At 33.7% G+C, this 18,929-nt stretch overlaps 1 protein-coding gene across 2 annotated transcripts in view; it reads left to right on the top strand.

Annotated features, from left to right (window-relative positions):
* The window catches only part of LOC149792437 (polyglutamylase complex subunit TTLL1-like), a 47,148-nt gene that overhangs the window by 12,323 nt on the left and 15,896 nt on the right, over positions 1 to 18,929 (top strand). For both annotated transcript variants that reach the window (XM_089971008.1, XM_089971009.1), the window contains exons 6-12: positions 4,689 to 4,764; positions 7,798 to 7,932; positions 10,784 to 10,892; positions 13,625 to 13,705; positions 16,609 to 16,671; positions 17,860 to 17,900; positions 18,672 to 18,717. In XM_089971008.1, the coding sequence (XP_089827134.1) occupies positions 4,689 to 4,764; positions 7,798 to 7,932; positions 10,784 to 10,892; positions 13,625 to 13,705; positions 16,609 to 16,671; positions 17,860 to 17,900; positions 18,672 to 18,717 (551 nt within the window). The remainder of the gene's footprint in view (positions 1 to 4,688; positions 4,765 to 7,797; positions 7,933 to 10,783; positions 10,893 to 13,624; positions 13,706 to 16,608; positions 16,672 to 17,859; positions 17,901 to 18,671; positions 18,718 to 18,929) is intronic.

Genomic DNA, 18,929 nt, shown 5'->3' with positions numbered 1-18,929 from the left:
AGGACATATTATTCATGTATCATCATGACATTATTCATGTATCATCAGGACATATTATTCATGTATCATCAGGACATATTATTAATGTATCATCAGGACATGCTATTCATGTATCATCATGACATATTATTCATGTATCATCAGGACATATTATTCATGTATCATCATGACATATTATTCATGTATCATCAGGACATGCTATTTATATATCATCATGATATATTATTCATGTATCATCAGGACATATTATGAATCATCAGGACATATTATTCATGTATCATCAGGACATATAAATGATGTATCATCAGAACATATTATGAATCATCAGGACTTATTATTCATGCATCACCTGGGCATATTATTCATGTATCATCAGGACATATTCATGTATCATCAGGACATTTTATTCATGTATCATCAGAACATATTATAAATCATCAGGGCATATTATTCATGCATCGTCAGGACATATCATGAATAATCAGGACATTTTATTCATGTATCATCAGAACATATTATAAATCATCAGGGCATATTATTCACGTATCATCAGGACATATTATGAATAATCAGGACATTTTATTCATGTATCATCAGGACATATTACAAATCATCAGGACATATTATTCATACATCATCAGGACATATTATTCCTGTATCATCAGGACTTATTACAAATCAACAGGACATATTATTCATGTATCATCTGGACATATTATTCATGTATCATCATGACATATTATGAATCATCAGGACATATTATTCATGTATCATCAGGACATATTCATGTATCATCAGGACATATTATTCATGTATCATCAGGACATATTATGAATCATCAGGACATATTATTCATGTATCATCAGGACATATTATTCATGTATCATCAGGACATATTATGAATCATCAGGACATATTATGCATCATCAGGACATGCTATTCATGTATCATCAGGACATATTATTCATGTATCATCAGGACATATTATGAATCATCAGGAGATATTATGCATCATCAGGACATATTATTCATGTATCAACAGGACATATTATGAATCATCAGGACATATTATGCATCATCAGGACATATTAATGTATCATCAAGACATATTATTCATGTATTATCAGGACATATTATTCATGTACCATCAGGACATATTATTCATGTATCATCAGGACATATTATTCATGTATCATCAGGACATATTATTAATGTATCATGAGGACATATTCATGTATCATCAGGACATTATGTATCATCAGGACATATTATGAATCATCAGGACATATTATTCATGTATCATCAGGACATATTATTCATGTATTATCAGGACATATTATGAATCATCAGGACATATTATTCATGTATCATCAGGACATATTATAAATCATCAGGACATATTATTCATGTATCATCAGGACATATTATGAATCATCAGGACATATTATTCATGTATCATCAGGACATATTATGAATCATCAGGACATATTATGCATCATCAGGACATGCTATTCATGTATCACCAGGACATATTATTCATGTATCATCAGGACATATTATGAATCATCAGGACATGCTATTCATGTATCATCAGGACATATTATTCATGTATCATCAAGACATATTATGAATCATCAGGACATTATTCATGTATCATCAGGACATATTATGAATCATCAGGACATATTATGCATCATCAGGACATATTCATGTATCATGACATATTATTCATGCATCATCAGGACATATTATGAATCATCAGGACATATTATGCATCATCAGGACATATTCATGTATCATCAGAACATATTATTCATGCATCATCAGGACATATTATGCATCAGCAGGACATATTATGTATCATCAGGACACATTATTCATCATCAGGACGTATGCATCATCAGGACATAATTTTTGAATGATCAGGGAATATTATACATTAGTGTATACTATGTATCATCAGGGAATATTGTACATGATGGTAAACAGAGCACAATTTAAAACGGCTTAATTTCTTTTTGCTTTAGTTAAAAACTGGATTGTACATTTTAAAAGAATCTACACTAAAAATGTATATGCTGTCAGTTTGTTTGCAAACAAACAATTCAAAGAGATACTGCATATTAAGGTGAAAAATGTTTGCAATTGATGGACAATTCAAGATGCTCTAGAACCTAGCTTGACTCAGTGAAATTGAGATGTTTAGTTAACATCAATACAGGTGATGCTCGATTTACATCATAGATACATTCCTGAAGTTATGGCATTAATCAAAATTGGCATTAATCAAAATTGGCATTAATCAAAACTGGCATTAATCAAAATTGGCATTAATCAAAATTGGCATAAATCAAAAGTAATTTTCACATAAGATACTTGTAAATTTTAAGGAAGTTCTTGGGCAAATTACATATCAAAGTTTTAAAGAAATGATCATTTGTGCACAATTTTCAGACAAATTAATACATATAATATGTACACCTCTCCCATGATAACTCACACACAATGGTGTCCATAAACTTAGACTGCACTATTAACATTTATTTCATGAGATAATCTCATATATTGAAACTCAGTTTTTGTATTGTTGAGTTAGTACAATATTGATGTCATGATTTCATTAAAGTGAAACTTTTTATCATTTTGAGGATATCTGAAAGTGCCAGTTCAGGAATTCTCTGAAAATCACTTGCCCACAATGGTCTGCATCTGTGAAACCAAGCTCATTATTTTACGAAGTATTTATTTTGCTTGGTTACCTTGCTATTTTTGATAACAGTTGTGAATGAGTTGGTTAATTTAAGGTAGTTTATATTACATACACAAAAAAATTTATAACAGTGTTTGATTGATCAAATGAAGTGGGTTCACCCGACATACAACCTGCGCTGCTAGATTTTAAGTGTGTAGGCTTTGCGTGCCTTTTAATTTTTTTAAAAATCCACCTCCTTTATTTTATTCAAAAGACATAATTGACATGATAATAGAAAGGAGGCCAGTTTTTAATTCAGTACAACAATAAAATAAATACTTCCACGAGTTAGTTGTCAAAACATGGTCGGCGCTTAATTAGGTTTTCAGAGAAACTCTTGCAGACATAGCTGTTACGGTAGATTGACACATTTTATGTTTAAATACACATTGCATTATGATGATTCCACTTAAGAGGAACTGAAAGATAGAACTAAAACACAAATTTCACTTAATAAACATTATTTAATTGGCATTTAAATATTGATGTACTGCCTACACTAGGCATAAGTGACATTTTCACTGATCACAATTTCCTTGAGTATCTTTAATTAAGGTATATTAAGAATGTCATTTAGAAAGAAAATGTAAATAATTATATGGCTTCTTATTATAAGTTGATTATTTCAAAATGTTGATTAAAATTAGAGTTTCATATCTACTGTTTTGGGCCATAAAACAAGCGATTTATCAACATTTCAGTTACCAGTTTTGATTGCAATATTTTTCAGGTTCAGGAAGTAGGGATCAATTTTTGGGGAGTATTTCTAGTTTAAAAAAATGGGATCCACACCTGATCCTGTGTTATAAGCGGGTTTGCAAGTTATCAGGGTGCGAGTTATCGAGGAAGTGGTGTATATGAGCTGTGCATGAGTGACAACACATGGTAACAACAATGGCTTCAAAACAAACACAGTGGTACAAATTTGAATGTTATTTCTTCATTATAAATGCCATTAAAGTGAAAACATGTAATTTCTTCATTATAATTGGTCTTAAAATGATAGCCTTAGGAAGACAGGGGGTCAGTTACAAAAATTACATATTTTGACTGGAATTATTTTCTTAGAATCTTCACATTACACAGTGTTTGTAATAGATAGTGTTCATGGATGCATTTTTGTTTCTTGAGTTGATGTCAGTTGTGTAGTAATGAAATATCTTTCAGTTGATGCCACTAAAACACTTGCGTGTTCATTAGTACTTTCAAGACTGGACTATTGTAACTCAATTCTGTCTGGTTAATCTCAATATCTACTCCAGAAACTTCAAAAAGTTCAAAACACAGCTGCTCGGATCATACTTAGAGTACCACGATCAGAGCACACCTCCCCGCTGCTCTGTACCCTACACTGGCTATCCATTCGATCCAGAATCAAACACAAAATGTGTTCTCTGTGCTACGTTTCACAGTTGGACTGTAGTCCAACATACCTATCCGATTTCACCCATGTGTACACACCAGCAAGATACTTATGCTCCTCTTCTGACAATCGTATACTCATTATTCCCACAATGAAAGCAAAGTCATATGGACAGCGTTCTTTTGCATACCAAGGTTCAGCAACGTGGAATGAATTGCCCACTTAACTTAGACACAAAGACACAGTGATCACATTCAAGAGTGCTCTCAAAACTCACTTATTTCAACTGCAAGAACAAACTTAAAGATCTAATAATGTTTCCTACCTTAAATATTCTCAGCATCTTTTTTATTTTTTAATGTTTTTTCTAATTTCATGGTGTTTGTTTTTGTAATAATATTATTATATGTTTTTTATCTTATAGGTGTTGTCTAATGTTGTAAAGTGCTTAGAGCTTCTAAAGATTAGGCGCTATACAAAATCCTCATTATTAATATTATTATTATTCTGTGTAAGTTTGTATTGTAAGAGGTGATGAGACTTTATTTTTGTCATTTTCAATTCATCTATCAGCTCGAGGTATTGGGATCTTCCTTGTTAACAAACTCTCGCAGCTGAAAAAATGGTCCAGAGACAGCAAAACAAACAAGTAAGTCTGTTACATTTCCAAGGATAATAATTTTACTACTTTCAGCACTAGTTATTTTAATATTTTTACATTATTTCATTTGCCACCTTTTTGTCACCTTACACCATAGCTGTTTTTCTGTTCCAGATCATTACTTGATATCTAGTGACTCTCCATCTTGTCATTGCCTAGTTACACTTGACCTATTAAAATTCTGTGTATTTATTTATCAATGACCAGCCAGATTGCTGATGTCTAGAGTTGTGACAGATTTGAACATAAGACAGAGTTACATATAGATGAATTGCATTGGGGTATGTCAATATAAAAATGAAAGTTATTGGATTAAAAAGACAAAGTAGTTTTCAAGTATTTTAAGCTTTCAACATACATGTGATGTTGTTGTTGTTGTGGGACTAATACCATTTTTAAGTGAATGATAGGCTGCTATACATAGTGGCCAGTATATCTGGTGGAGGACGAACCCAGGAAAACCTCGGGAAGAACGACCAATGCACAGGAGTCTACTGGCAAGCTTTCTCACATACCCATATTGGCTGAGTCTGAGACTTGAACCCATGCAGACAGAGGTGAGATGTCAGTACCTTAGACCAGTTAGCCACCATGGTCCCCCAACATAAATACAAAAATAGCAGCTAGTAAATATTTGGACATTATCGGTGTAAAATATATGTGTACTTATGAAGACAATGATTGTCTGAAATATAAATTTATTTTTCCATTTAAATAAAAACATTTGCACAAACAAAATGTATATTTTACACACATCTAATCCAGTTATGTAATCATATTCTATACCATATGTAACAACATTCAACTTGTGTTGCTATGTGAGATCTTCACCATATGAGAATCTGGGTTTCATACCATATAACCCCATTCAACCAGTACTCATATAGGAGCTCCACCAAATCCAAGTCAGGAGTCTATACTGTATATAACCTCATTCAACCAAACATCTCATGTTGCTTTATGAGATTTCCAGCATATGAAGGACTGGGTTCTCTGTGATATATAACCTCTTTCAATCAGACCTCATGTGTTGCTCTATGAGATCTCTGTTTTATGAGGATCTGGTAAATTACCAAGTTTTCCTTCAAGCACCAGACTGAGCCCTTCCCATAATTTTGAAAATTGATTTGATTGGCCAATGAGATCATGTGATGTAAGACATTGTGATGATGAGATGATGTCATATTTCTTGCAGACATGGGCAGTCTCATTGGCTGATTGAGATACATCTCATGATTCAGTGACTGCATACATTTTCATTTATTTTTCATTAATTAATTCCTTAATCAAAACCCTTTTAAGTTTATAATACAATTTTGACTTGAATGATTGCAGAAAGTGTGTCTATTTAGTTTTTGAGATAGCAAGATGTATCTTTGGACTTTCAGTTCCACAAAGTATTAAAAAGGGCATTCTGTCAGTAACAGAGATCATTAAAAGATTTGACCTGACCTGTATGTGTTGGAAATATCACTTGGACACAGGAGAGGTCTGATTGAACTAGCTGCATTTTCATAAGTGTTTAAAAACAGGTGCTAAGAAATGCAAATAGAAAGAGCAATTCTTACTTTATTTTTCATTAATTAATTTCTCTACTTTTTAACTGAAGTGAATTTTATTGATATGTCCCAAATTAGGTATCTTTCACTCAAAATGCTGTCAAAAGGCATGCTGTACTCACAATGCTGTCAAAAGGCATGCTGTACTCAAAATGCTGTCAAAAGGCATGCTGTACTCACAATGCTGTCAAAAGGCATGCTGTACTCACAGTGCTGTCAAAAGGCATGCTGTACAAGTAAAACAAAATAAACACACTCATCTTATTTTTACACCTATTGTTAATACAGTGTATTAATAAGCCATTGGAAAATCATGTATAATCATATTGAAAATAATAACTGCATACCTTTCAAATTTATCTTAAAGTTCCACTATTGAGTTTCACACCTTTTGCAGATGGTTAGAAAGTTTAAGGAAGGATTTTCCCAAGATTTTTCCCATTGGAAATTCAAGTTATAAAACTGTAGTGTGTGCATCTTCATTTGTTTTGCAGATGTGCATTTTTCTTTATTTTTATTCCTGAATGATGGGTTGATTTGGGTGTTCAGCAGTGTCACACCTCAGATGTGGATGTCTCAGGGCTGTTCCATTAAAATGTATGTGTGCCTTCCCTGGGTACCATGTATGTTTTAATGGAGCAGCCATCAAAAGATTAATAGCTCTACATGGTTACAATTACTCTCTTAACTTAATTGGTTTGGTAATTCATACAAACAAATGGTCTGATAACCTTTTTGAAGCTTTTAATATTTGAAATTTCATAAAATAATAATTCCTACATTATAAAATTTAATTCTATATTTAAGGAACAGAAAAAAGTTAGTGTACTTTGTCTTATTTTATGTTTATTTTCAAAACATACAAGAAAGACAAATAAGTGCTTGTTAACTTTCTTTACAGTCACTGTGTAAGAGTTGTAAAGCAAACAACTTCTGGGGCCCCAAGTGGTGCATGGTCTAAAGCGCTCTCTATTATGGATCACTGCCATCTCACCTCTGTCTGCATGGGTTCAAATCTCGGATTTGGCTAATGTGGGTATGTGAGAAAGCTTGCCAGTAGCTTCTCATGGGTCGTTGGTTCTTTCTGGGGTTTTCCCGGGTTCTTCCTCCACCATTAATACTGGCCACCATGTATAGCCTATCTTGTGCTGAAAAATGGCGTTAAACACTACAACAACAACAACAACAAACAACTTTGCCTCGTAGCATCCCTTCTTTTAGCAGTGATCTCAAACCATGCATCAGAACCATACTGTTTTGCATTATTTGGCAAGTTTGTTTGGTCCTTGATAAATGATCAATAGATTGTTTAAAAACTGAGTAGCTGTATGTCCAAATTTTAAAATTTACCTCCTAAAATATGAACAGTTAATATGAAGTGGTGTGTGTGTTCTCATTAAAGTCTTCCTAGTGACAACAATTTTGACCAGTATCCTGCATTTGATCTGGTTTATTTTTTCAGTTTTGTTCCACCCTCCTCCAAGGAAACCTATGTTATTTCCAAGTACATAGACAACCCCCTGCTGATTGGAGGGAAGAAGTTTGACCTTCGGCTGTATGTGCTGGTAACATCTTTCAGGCCTCTCAAATGCTACATGTGAGTTATCTACCCTTTCAACCTTGATAATATTGGGATAGATAATCTGTTCATCTATCCCATTGTATTTTTGTAGCATCTGTGCGATTTAGATCAGGTGAAAACCCAGGACATAGATTAGGCCTCAAGCATTTACCTGTAAGAGCCAAATAAAAGATGCAGGGCTGTGGTGGATTAGTGAGTAGTGTACTGGTTTTAGAACCAAATGAGTATTGGTTCGAATCCTACCATTAGATCAGCCAATATCAGCTACTGGGGTTTGTCCATGGGCAAGGCACTTTACTCCAATAACTCTACTATATATCCTACTTGTAATGTTGTAATGAAAAAATAACAAACCAAGCACCAAATTAAATTGGACTGTCTGTCATTAAACTTTACAGATAGATTGCTATGGGATAGGAACAGCTTAATGGTCAGTATGGGCATAGTTTTTGTAATTTTTCCTCAAAATGCTTGAGTTTGTTTTGCATATCCATCTTAAAATCTTGATATAAAAACCTGCTCTTGAATAAAGGCATCTCTTTATTAATAAAGGATGAAATTTTAGACATCTATCTAAGCATAAAAGTTACCACTTTCATTTCCACTAGGTTACTTCTGACATACTTCAGCCCTGTCTCATTAACTTTCCTGTACTGTTATGAAGTGATGATGTCCGAGATACTGATTCACTTACAGTGTTATCTGAAACCTATAATTAAATCATGAGAGATGAAAGGTAGAAAAATCACAAGATTTTCAATTGTAATATGGGTGGGGGGCTTTTTTTTATTAATTTTTATTTTTAATTGCACTTTTCAAATCTGATACTTCTATCACATAACAATGTACCGTATGTTTCTTACTGACATATCCATGAAATGGATATTTATTTAGCATGGAGCTTGCCCTCAACACTATTATTATTTTTATTACTGAAGCGCAAAAACAAATGCACAAATCACATCGAGTATCGGATACATGAGCCTGAGGTGGTGATGCAAATTTGCAAGACAATTAACTTCATTCTGAGTCAAAAAGGCAACTTCAGCAAGATCTTTTAATAGTGGTTCTGATTACAATGATACAAATTATCATATTTTTAGTTAGTTTATCTTGCAACGTAACACACAATCTCACGAACAGGACAAGTAATACGGAATGGGAATTTTAAAAATTGCCTTAGAGCAACCCCATATTGTCATGATACTCCATCAGATTGCCTTTCTTGCCCACTGCTTGTAATTATGTACAATTAGAAATATATAAGAAATATATATAATGTGTGTGACTATAAAGAACTAAGGAGGACAGTCAAAGAAATATGAAGAATAAGGCAATAATTACATCAAAAGAGAAACACACGCTTGCCTTGATGTCCATATTTGTTGACTCGCATCACGTGACACTGCAACTTTGGGGAATATCTGTAAATTATGTTTCTGCATAATTAATTAGCAATCTGTATATACGTGACTTGAAAATCATTACATTTTCATTGATTAAACTGACAATTGTACAATTTATGAAGCTGAATGACATGTAATTACTCATTATTTGCATTATACTTTTCATTTTATCTTAAAATGGTAAACTAATTGCCCTTGGCAACCTTTGGAACCATAATACAGCAACTAGAAAATGCATCAACACTGTCTAATTCCATGTATATACCAACAATTTAATGACATCATCATTTTCTAATTCCAGGTATATACTACGTTTTTCACTAAAAACATTCTTCAGTTTAACTCACAGCATAATCTCCATTTATAGGTGAGATTGCCAGATCCTGCATTAAATAACTCATCTGGCTCACAGTTTTAAAGTGACCAGTCTAAGGCATGACTTGTGTGGTCAGTCTCTATTAATTGTACATATCTGGACCAGTCTAAGGCATGACTTATGCAGTCAGTCTATATTAATTGTACATATCTGGACCAGTCTAAGGCATGACTTGTGCAGTTAGTCTATATTAATTGTACATATCTGGACCAGTCTAAGGCATGACGTGCAGTTAGTCTCTATTAATTGTACATATCTGGACCAATCCAGGACATAACCTATGCAGTCAGTCTTAATTAGTTATACATATCTGGGTCAGTCTAAGACAGACCTATGCAGTCAATTTCAATTAATGTTACATATCTGGACCAGTCTAAGACAGGACCTATGCAGTCAATTTCAATTAATGTTACATATCTGGACCAGTCTAAGACAGGGCCTTTGCAGTCAATTTCAATTAATGTTGCATATCTGGATCAGTCTAAGACATCACCTATGCAGTCAATCTTAATTAATTATACATATCTGGAAAAGTTCAGATATGGAGACAAAAATGGGAAATGTGGTCAGCAGTAAGATTACTGTTTATTGATTACCATAAGCACAGATATGACTGGGACTGTATTAATATAAACAATGATCAGAAGAAATTGAAAGCCAGGACATTTTGCAAGTAGATCTGAGTCAAGGTTATATTTACATGTATAGAGATGGTTGAGAGAACTCTAAAAAAGTGGATTTCATTGGGAAGCATAAGTTGAATTTCTTGGTATATGACTAAAAATAGTTGTATGCTTGTCATAATTACTGCATAATTTGCCTGAACTAAAACTGTCACTTTTCATAATCTTTTAGCATTAATTCCCCACTCAGTTCATTACTGCTGTCAGTGTCTAAAGTGACCAAATTAATGGTACTTGATGACCTAAAATTCCAAATGGTCAGTGAAGTTTTCAATTGGTCATCATATGACTACTAAAATTTGATATGTATTAATTTGGAGTACTAATTAAGGAGATTCATGTAGATATAATATGGACACAATTTTTTTCCTTTCATTTATTCAGTCATTTTGTTGTTTCAGGTACAGGCTTGGGTTTTGCCGATTTTGCACAGTCAAATACAATGCCAACGTCAATGATATAGATAACATGTTTGTCCACCTGACAAATGTCTCCATCCAAAAACAAGGGGTGAGTAATAGTGTACCTGGTAAATGTCTCCATTCAAAAACAAGGGGTGAGTAACAGTGTACCTGGTAAATGTCTCTATCCAAAAACAAGGGGTGAGTAATAGTGTACCTGGTAAATGTCTCCATCCAAAAACAAGGGGTGAGTAACAGTGTACCTGGTAAATGTCTCCATCCAAAAACAAGGGGTGAGTAACAGTGTACCTGGTAAATGTCTCCATCCAAAAACAAGGGGTGAGTAATAGTGTACCTGGTAAATGTCTCCATCCAAAAACAAGGGGTGAGTAACAGTGTACCTGACAAATGTCTCCATCCAAAAACAAGGGGTGAGTAACAGTGTACCTGGTAAATGTCTCCATCCAAAAACAAGGGGTGAGTAACAGTGTACCTGACAAATGTCTCCATCCAAAAACAAGGGGTGAGTAATAGTGTACCTGGGAAATGTCTCCATCCAAAAACAAGGGGTGAGTAATAGTGTACCTGACAAATGTCTCCATCCAAAAACAAGGGGTGAGTAATAGTGTACCTGGTAAATGTCTCCATCCAAAAACAAGGGGTGAGTAATAGTGTACCTGACAAATGTCTCCATCCAAAAACAAGGGGTGAGTACTAGTGTACCTGGTAAATGTCTCCATCCAAAAACAAGGGGTGAGTACTAGTGTACCTGGTAAATGTTTCCATCCAAAAACAAGGGGTGAGTAATAGTGTACCTGGTAAATGTCTCCATCCAAAAAACAAGGGGTGAGTAATAGTGTACCTGGTAAATGTCTCCATCCAAAAACAGGGGGTGAGTACTAGTGTACCTGGTAAATGTCTCCATCCAAAAACAAGGGGTGAGTAATAGTGTACCTGGTAAATGTCTCCATCCAAAAACAAGGGGTGAGTACTAGTGTACCTGGTAAATGTCTCCATTCAAAAACAAGGGGTGAGTAATAGTGTACCTGGTAAATGTCTCCATCCAAAAACAAGGGGTGAGTGCTAGTGTACCTGGTAAATGTTTCCATCCAAAAACAAGGGGTGAGTAATAGTGTACCTGGTAAATGTCTCCATCCAAAAACAGGGGGTAAGTACTAGTGTACCTGGTAAATGTCTCCATCCAAAAACAAGGGGTGAGTAATAGTGTACCTGGTAAATTGTAAAGTTTTCCATCCAAAAACAAGGGGTGAGTAATAGTGTACCTGGTAAATTGTAAATTTTTCCATCCAAAAACAAGGGGTGAGTAATAGTGTACCTGACAAATGTCTCCATCCAAAAACAAGGGGTGAGTACTAGTGTACCTGGTAAATGTCTCCATCCAAAAACAAGGGGTGAGTAATAGTGTACCTGGTAAATTGTAAATTTTTCCATCCAGAAACAAGGGATGAGTAATAGTCTACCTGACAAATGTTTCCATCCAAAAACTAGGGAAAGTAATTTTCCACCAGATGAATGTCTCATCCAGAAACATGGGATGAGTAAAAGTCCACTTTACAAATGTTTTCATCAACATACAAGAGGTGATTAAAATAGAAATTCATTTTGAATAAGATTCATGTCTTCTTTATTAGTCTTTTAAAGAAACTGATTGATTGATAGGCATTGTGAAAGATTTCATTATTTATATGATTTACAAACAATTTATTTTTAATCTGAATTATAAAAGATGAATAAAATATTTGAGATTATCATTGTAAGAAGTCAAAGTTTAACAAATGATGCCAACTTGTTTAAAAATAAGAAAAAACTGTTAATAGACTTAGCACCAAATCGCTTAAAACTAAGAAACAAAGACTAGTTTCATGGTAATATTTGATGTTTGCTGATATTAAATAAAAGTTGTAAATGGTGTAAAGATTGCTTTCATAAACCAAATAATACATAATGCTTATTTATGTTGTCCTCCAGTATGACAAGTTGTATAAATGACAAAACTTCATTTTCATATCTCACATTTTATAATTGTCTTAATTTATCATTTTATTCAATAACATATTTAACTTCATGTCATGTCAAGTATGTAATGGGGAAAGTCAGAGGCTTGGATTGTTTAAATGATATGTAACTCAAGCAAAAACTGTGTAAAACTGAAAACAAAGCTTTTTCTTTAGAAGATCTCTTGTGGGCGTTACATGCTATAAGTACTTGCATTAGAGTGTTTTATATCATATGTAACTTGCATCAGAGTGTTTTATACCAAATGTAACTTGCTTTAGAGTGTTTTATATCATATGTAACTTGCATTAGAGTGTTTTATATCATATGTAACTTGCTTTAGAGTGTTTTATATCATATGTAATTTGCATCATTGTTTTATATCATATATAACTTGCACCAGTTTTGTATCATATGTAACTTGCATTAGAGCATTTTATATCACATGTAACTTGCATCAGTGTTTTATATCATATGTAACTTGCTTTAGAGTGTTTATATCTTATGTAATTTGCATCAGTGATTTATATCATATATAACTTGCACCAGTTTTGTATCATATGTAACTTGCATTAGAGCATTTTATATCACATGTAACTTGCATCAGTGTTTTGTATCATATGTAACTTGCATTAGAGCATTTTATATCATATGTAACTTGCATCAGTGTTTTGTATCATATGTAACTTGCATTAGAGCATTTTATATCATATGTAACTTGCATCAATGTTTTGTATCATATGTAACTTGCATCAGTGTTTTGTATCATATGTAACTTGCATCAGTGTTTTGTATCATATGTAACTTGCTGTTTTTCTGTACCAGGAAGATTACAATGCAGTACACGGAGGAAAATGGACTGTCTCAAACCTAAGGCTATACCTTGAGAGTACAAGAGGAAAAGATGTAGGTTCATTATCTTTTTTATCTCATCCTACTATGTTAGGTGAACATCCACTACCTTGAAATAACAGCCTCACCAAGCTGAAAATAGATTCACCACATCTTTTGGCTTGTTTCAGCTACGAAAGTGCTGATAAATCATTGGCTTGCTAAGATGGGAGTCCAGTGAGAGTGATTACCCCTTGTATTAAGGAATTTCTACCAAATTCTAATAGCTATCAGTCACTAATTACACTCATGCCTGGTCAGGATACTGTTATTAGAGGCCTTGCAAATGATGTCTTCTTTGTGTCTTTCCATCCATTTAAGGTTTCAACAGCTGGTAAGGAGCTAAATCTTGCTCTTAGACTTTCTTCAATGATCAAAATTTTGCCCTTCAGTTGTCAAACTTCATCATGTGATAAACTGATCCATGCCATTTTAAGTGCATGCTGTATATCTTATAGTACTTACAGCTCATCTCAGTAAATTGATTTTGTTTTGTCATGTAAATTAATTTCAGGTGATAAGATAATTTGTGTAAATTTCTCAGGCATTTATCATAGTGTCCACTTCATGGTAAGCTCTCCATGACACATGTCTGATTTTGCCTGTGTAGAGTATTGTTTTGTTTCTCTTATTAAAGGTTTCAACAACAATGAACAAGATTAAATTGGGGTGTGCAAAGTACTTCAACCTGACTGAGGATAATCACTCCACCTGTATTAATAATGTGGGGTAAATTAAATCATACCTGTGACATTTTCTCTCATTGGTTCAAATGAGAGATCAACAGTGGACCAGACTAATGAGGGGACCTTGAAATACATGGATGCAAACATAATCTGTGTTGCATCCAACATAAAATCTGTCACTAACTTTCTCATGACTGAGTCAATGGAGGCAGAATGTTGGCCCATTCAGAAAAATGATCTAGCAATATTATCCACCACAGGCTTCACCCACAGTTGGTAGAGCATTTTGTCCTGGTACAGGGTACTGGTGCCAGCTTTGGACCATGACTCAAGTTACTGGTCAATTACTGCCAGCATTTGGTACAGTCATCTGTCATCATATTACACCCAGTCCAGAACTAAGCATTTAGCACCTGGTCACACCAGTACCATCTCAGCTCTGTCAAAGATGACCATCATTAACTGTAGCCAGTTCTCTGTGTCATTCAGGATGGAGACTTTGTAGTCAGCTTTGGCATCTAAGGTGCATGTCTTCATATTTCCATTCTAAAGTCATGATGGAAAATTTATGATGGTCTAAAATAATGCACCCTTCCATGTGAAAGAAGTAACCAATGTAGGCATCCTGTTTATAATGACTTGCATCCTGTTTTTGTGATTTATTGATATGAACAGAGCTGTTGCATTAAAGGAGATCACACCTCTTTCTATTTCTCATTAAAGGACAATAGTATCAATTGCAACAAAATATCATGACCTGGAGTGAGGGGTTTGTTAACTTGGCATATAGGGGAAAAACCCGTCTTAATGAACCTTTAAATATTTTGGCTTAAGAGGTTGAAGCAGTTGCCACCAATCTAGCATCAGATCGGAACTGTTAGCTAACCAACATCGGTCAGGCTATGGGATGGAGATTGGAGTCCACATTCTCTAGCTTTTCTCTCCAGCATCTGTCATCCCAGAGAGGCAGGGGGAATTCTTTGTGTCCCTTTTGAAGGTGCACCCCGACAGATAGTCTCCTCCAGTCAGGTTACCTATAAACTGTCACAATACCTTAGGGACCGGAGATGGTATCTCTGAGGTAAGGGGATGTACCTCCCTCCACCTCTTACCTATTCTCCTAAAGTATTATGATTGGGTAACATATTCGAAGAAGAAACCAATTTTCCTAGTAAAATATGTTTCTTCAAAAATACTTATCAAATCATAATCCACATACACCCTCCCAGCATCACCGCAGTTACGTCCATAGGGAGCATGCCCTCCACTCCAATTATTAACTGGGATATTCTTACACTGTACCACCAAGTCATATATATATAAGGGGAGATGATTCTGCCCAATTGCCAAAATGGTTAGAAGAAAATGTAGCTCCCTTTAGTTAAAATTAATGTCTGGGAGGGTTGGATTTGTGAGGTAGTGGTAGTTCTCAAAAGGAATTATGACTGAGTAAGTATTGTTGAAGAAACATATTTTACTTGGAAAAAATTGGTATCTGTTTGGAAATATTATTTTTACCCTAAAAAATTTAATTTGCGTATCTTTGCTCTGACATATGCAACTTATCTCTTGTTAGTCTCATTTATATAACTTACATATCTTTATTCTCATAAATGTGGTTTGCCTAACTTTACGGTGATACATGTAATGTACCTTTCTTTACTCAGATACACATAGGTTTCCTATCTTGACTCTGCCATTCATACATACCTATCTTACTCTGATGCAAGTAACTTGCTTTACTCTAATATGTGCAAGAGCTTATACTTACTCTGATACATGTAACTTCTCTTTACCCTGATACATGGAACTTACTTCTCTTTACTCTGATACATGTAACCTACTTATATTTACTCTGATACATATAGGTTTCCTATCTTTACTCTGACATGCATACTTACCTATCTTACTCTGATGCAAGTAGCTTATAACTTATAAGTAACTCTAATATGTGGAAGAGCTTATATTTACTCTGATACATGTAACTTACTTATCTTTACTCTGATACTTGTTACTTATTTTTACTATGATTTGCAACTTATATTTATATTGATACATATAACCTATCTTTACACCAGTACATGTATAATACTTATCTCTACTCTACTCTAATACATGTAACTTACTTGCAGCAAAACACTTATGACCTGTTTTTTTTTTTAATTTATGCACATTGCTAGCTATTCTGCTATGATTTACTAAACTGCATTAAAACTGTTTGTGTATTTTCAGGTGACAGACAAACTTTTTGATGAGATAGACTGGTTAATTGTTCATTCCTTGAAAGCAGTATCTGTAAGTAAACAAAAAATTCTGGTTTTATTATACTTTTCTTAACTACTGTTTGGATTAATTTTCCTTGTTATTTTTCTAAATTTACTTTTTCTAGACTCAAACTTATGTACAGATTTACTATACTATTTATGATGATTAATCCTAGATTTATAATTACTGGTTTATTTAACAGTAATCAGAATTTAATTTTTTGACAGTTTGTGCAAGTGAGAATGCATATTGATATATGCATAATGCATGCATAAAGACTGGGCTGAATTGTTACTCCCTGTGACACAAGAAATAAATGCATAAAGACTGGGCTGAATTGTTATTCCCTGTGACATAAGAAATAAATGCATAAAGACTGGGCTGAATTGTTACTCCCTGTGACATAAGAAGGGGGCTTATTGTTTTACTGCTCTTCGTATGTACAGTTGTATGTCTTTTTTTGTTTTTTATTTATGTCTGTCCCCAAAACATTTTAATGTACTATCAAAAAATCTTAAGCTCTGATGTATTTACATGCCTGCTGTGGTTATGAGAAGGACTGAAGAAATGTTTAGGCAATAACAGCAAGTTTTAAATTTTTGACACAATTGTGAACATTCTTAACTTCAGCAACATTTTTGTTGTTGTTCAAGACAAACTTCATCAGCATGATCTGTTTGCATGCATATGTAAAGGTATTGAGAAGATTTGATTTTCATGCCATCAGAGCAATCTTACACTTTTAATCATCTATTTTTTTTTAAATTGCCTATTTCTAGTTTCTTAAGTTTTATGGAAGTTGGTTTGAAGCAATGCATTAGAACACAGATGGGATTTGTTCATTCTGCATCTAGTTTATAGCAAGACACAATAATTTTTTTTCCAGTTGTAACATAAGTGTTAAGGTAGTCTGTTTTGTAACATCAGTAGTGTTGTCAAGGTAGTCTGTTTTTGTAACTTAGGTGCTGTTGTTGGTGGTCTGTTTTTTTCAATATCATTGATGGTGTTATGGTAGTCTGCTTTTTTAAAACAACACTAGTGTTGTTAATTAGTCTCTTTTTGTAACATTGATGGTGTTGTTAAGGTATCACTATTAGTGACAACAGACCATGGTCTTTGAAAGTTTTGCAGTTTGCATTGCTGCAGGAATATAAATTTGTGCTCATGTGCAGTATTGGAAATTGATCTTTCATGTGACAGTTTTGTTGTATATTTCAGGGAGTCATATCAAATGATAGACACTGTTTTGAGTGTTATGGGTAAGTCAGAAGTCAAATTTTAGTGTACATTTTATTAATACATTTTATACATACAGTAGTAATTGAACTGGTGTTGAGTATCAGAGTTTTGGTTATCCACCATGATTCAGCTGTTCTACCCTAAACATGTGCCATTTTAACAACATGTACGGAGGAAACTTTCTGATGTATGACTGATTTCATCATTTCATTGATGAAATTTCAATGTGCAAAATGTTATCAGTTATATCAGTCAGTTGACAGGTTACATGGCTGTAATACATTGGTTCCTGACACTTGTCAGAGAGACGAATCTCATAAAAGGAAGAAGAACCAGTCAGTGTACTAAGTATTTTCCTCCATACAAGTATCTATGTTGTACACAGGTTATCCAGGGAATTATTTTTCATAAGTAAACACCTTCTTACAAATTTGGTTCTAGGAATTTTTAGGTATTTGTGAATGGATACATTTACACTAATAAACTTTGTGTTTTAAACAATTTAAGAACAAGACTTTACAACATATAATAATTTTGAAGGTTAAATAATTTCAAAACAAGGCTTTATAAAATATAATTTTTCTCAATGTGTATGGGTTACTTTTGTATTTAATATTCTTATTTACATGTCCTATTTTATATCGGTGAAAGCTTTCGAATGGATTTTTCATGAAACTCATTTCATTTGGTTTGACAAGGAACCTAAGCTTTTACATTACAGTTTTAATTTAATATGACATGCATATGTGCATGTCCATATGTATGAAATGCATTTGTCTTTTCTCTTCCAGGTATGACATCATTATTGATGACAACATGAAACCCTGGTTAATTGAGGTACTTGTAAAATATATATCTTCATTAGTCATTTCTGATGTGATCTTTTAAACAAAATATACAACTTAATTGTGTAAAATAGATGTGATTAATTTTTTTCAGCATCATAAATAAGAAAAATTTTGATACAGTGATTAAACTTCAGGCATACGGGATATGAGGCGTATTACTTTTGATCACCACAAGCATCATGATATAACTTAAGGATCCCA

This window comes from Sinohyriopsis cumingii, chromosome 9 (assembly GCF_028554795.1).
Source record: "Sinohyriopsis cumingii isolate HCF-2022 chromosome 9, ASM2855479v2, whole genome shotgun sequence".
Lineage (NCBI taxonomy): Eukaryota > Metazoa > Mollusca > Bivalvia > Unionida > Unionidae > Sinohyriopsis > Sinohyriopsis cumingii.
Note: the sequence above shows the minus strand (reverse complement) of the source record. Positions and strands in the feature narration are given on the sequence as shown.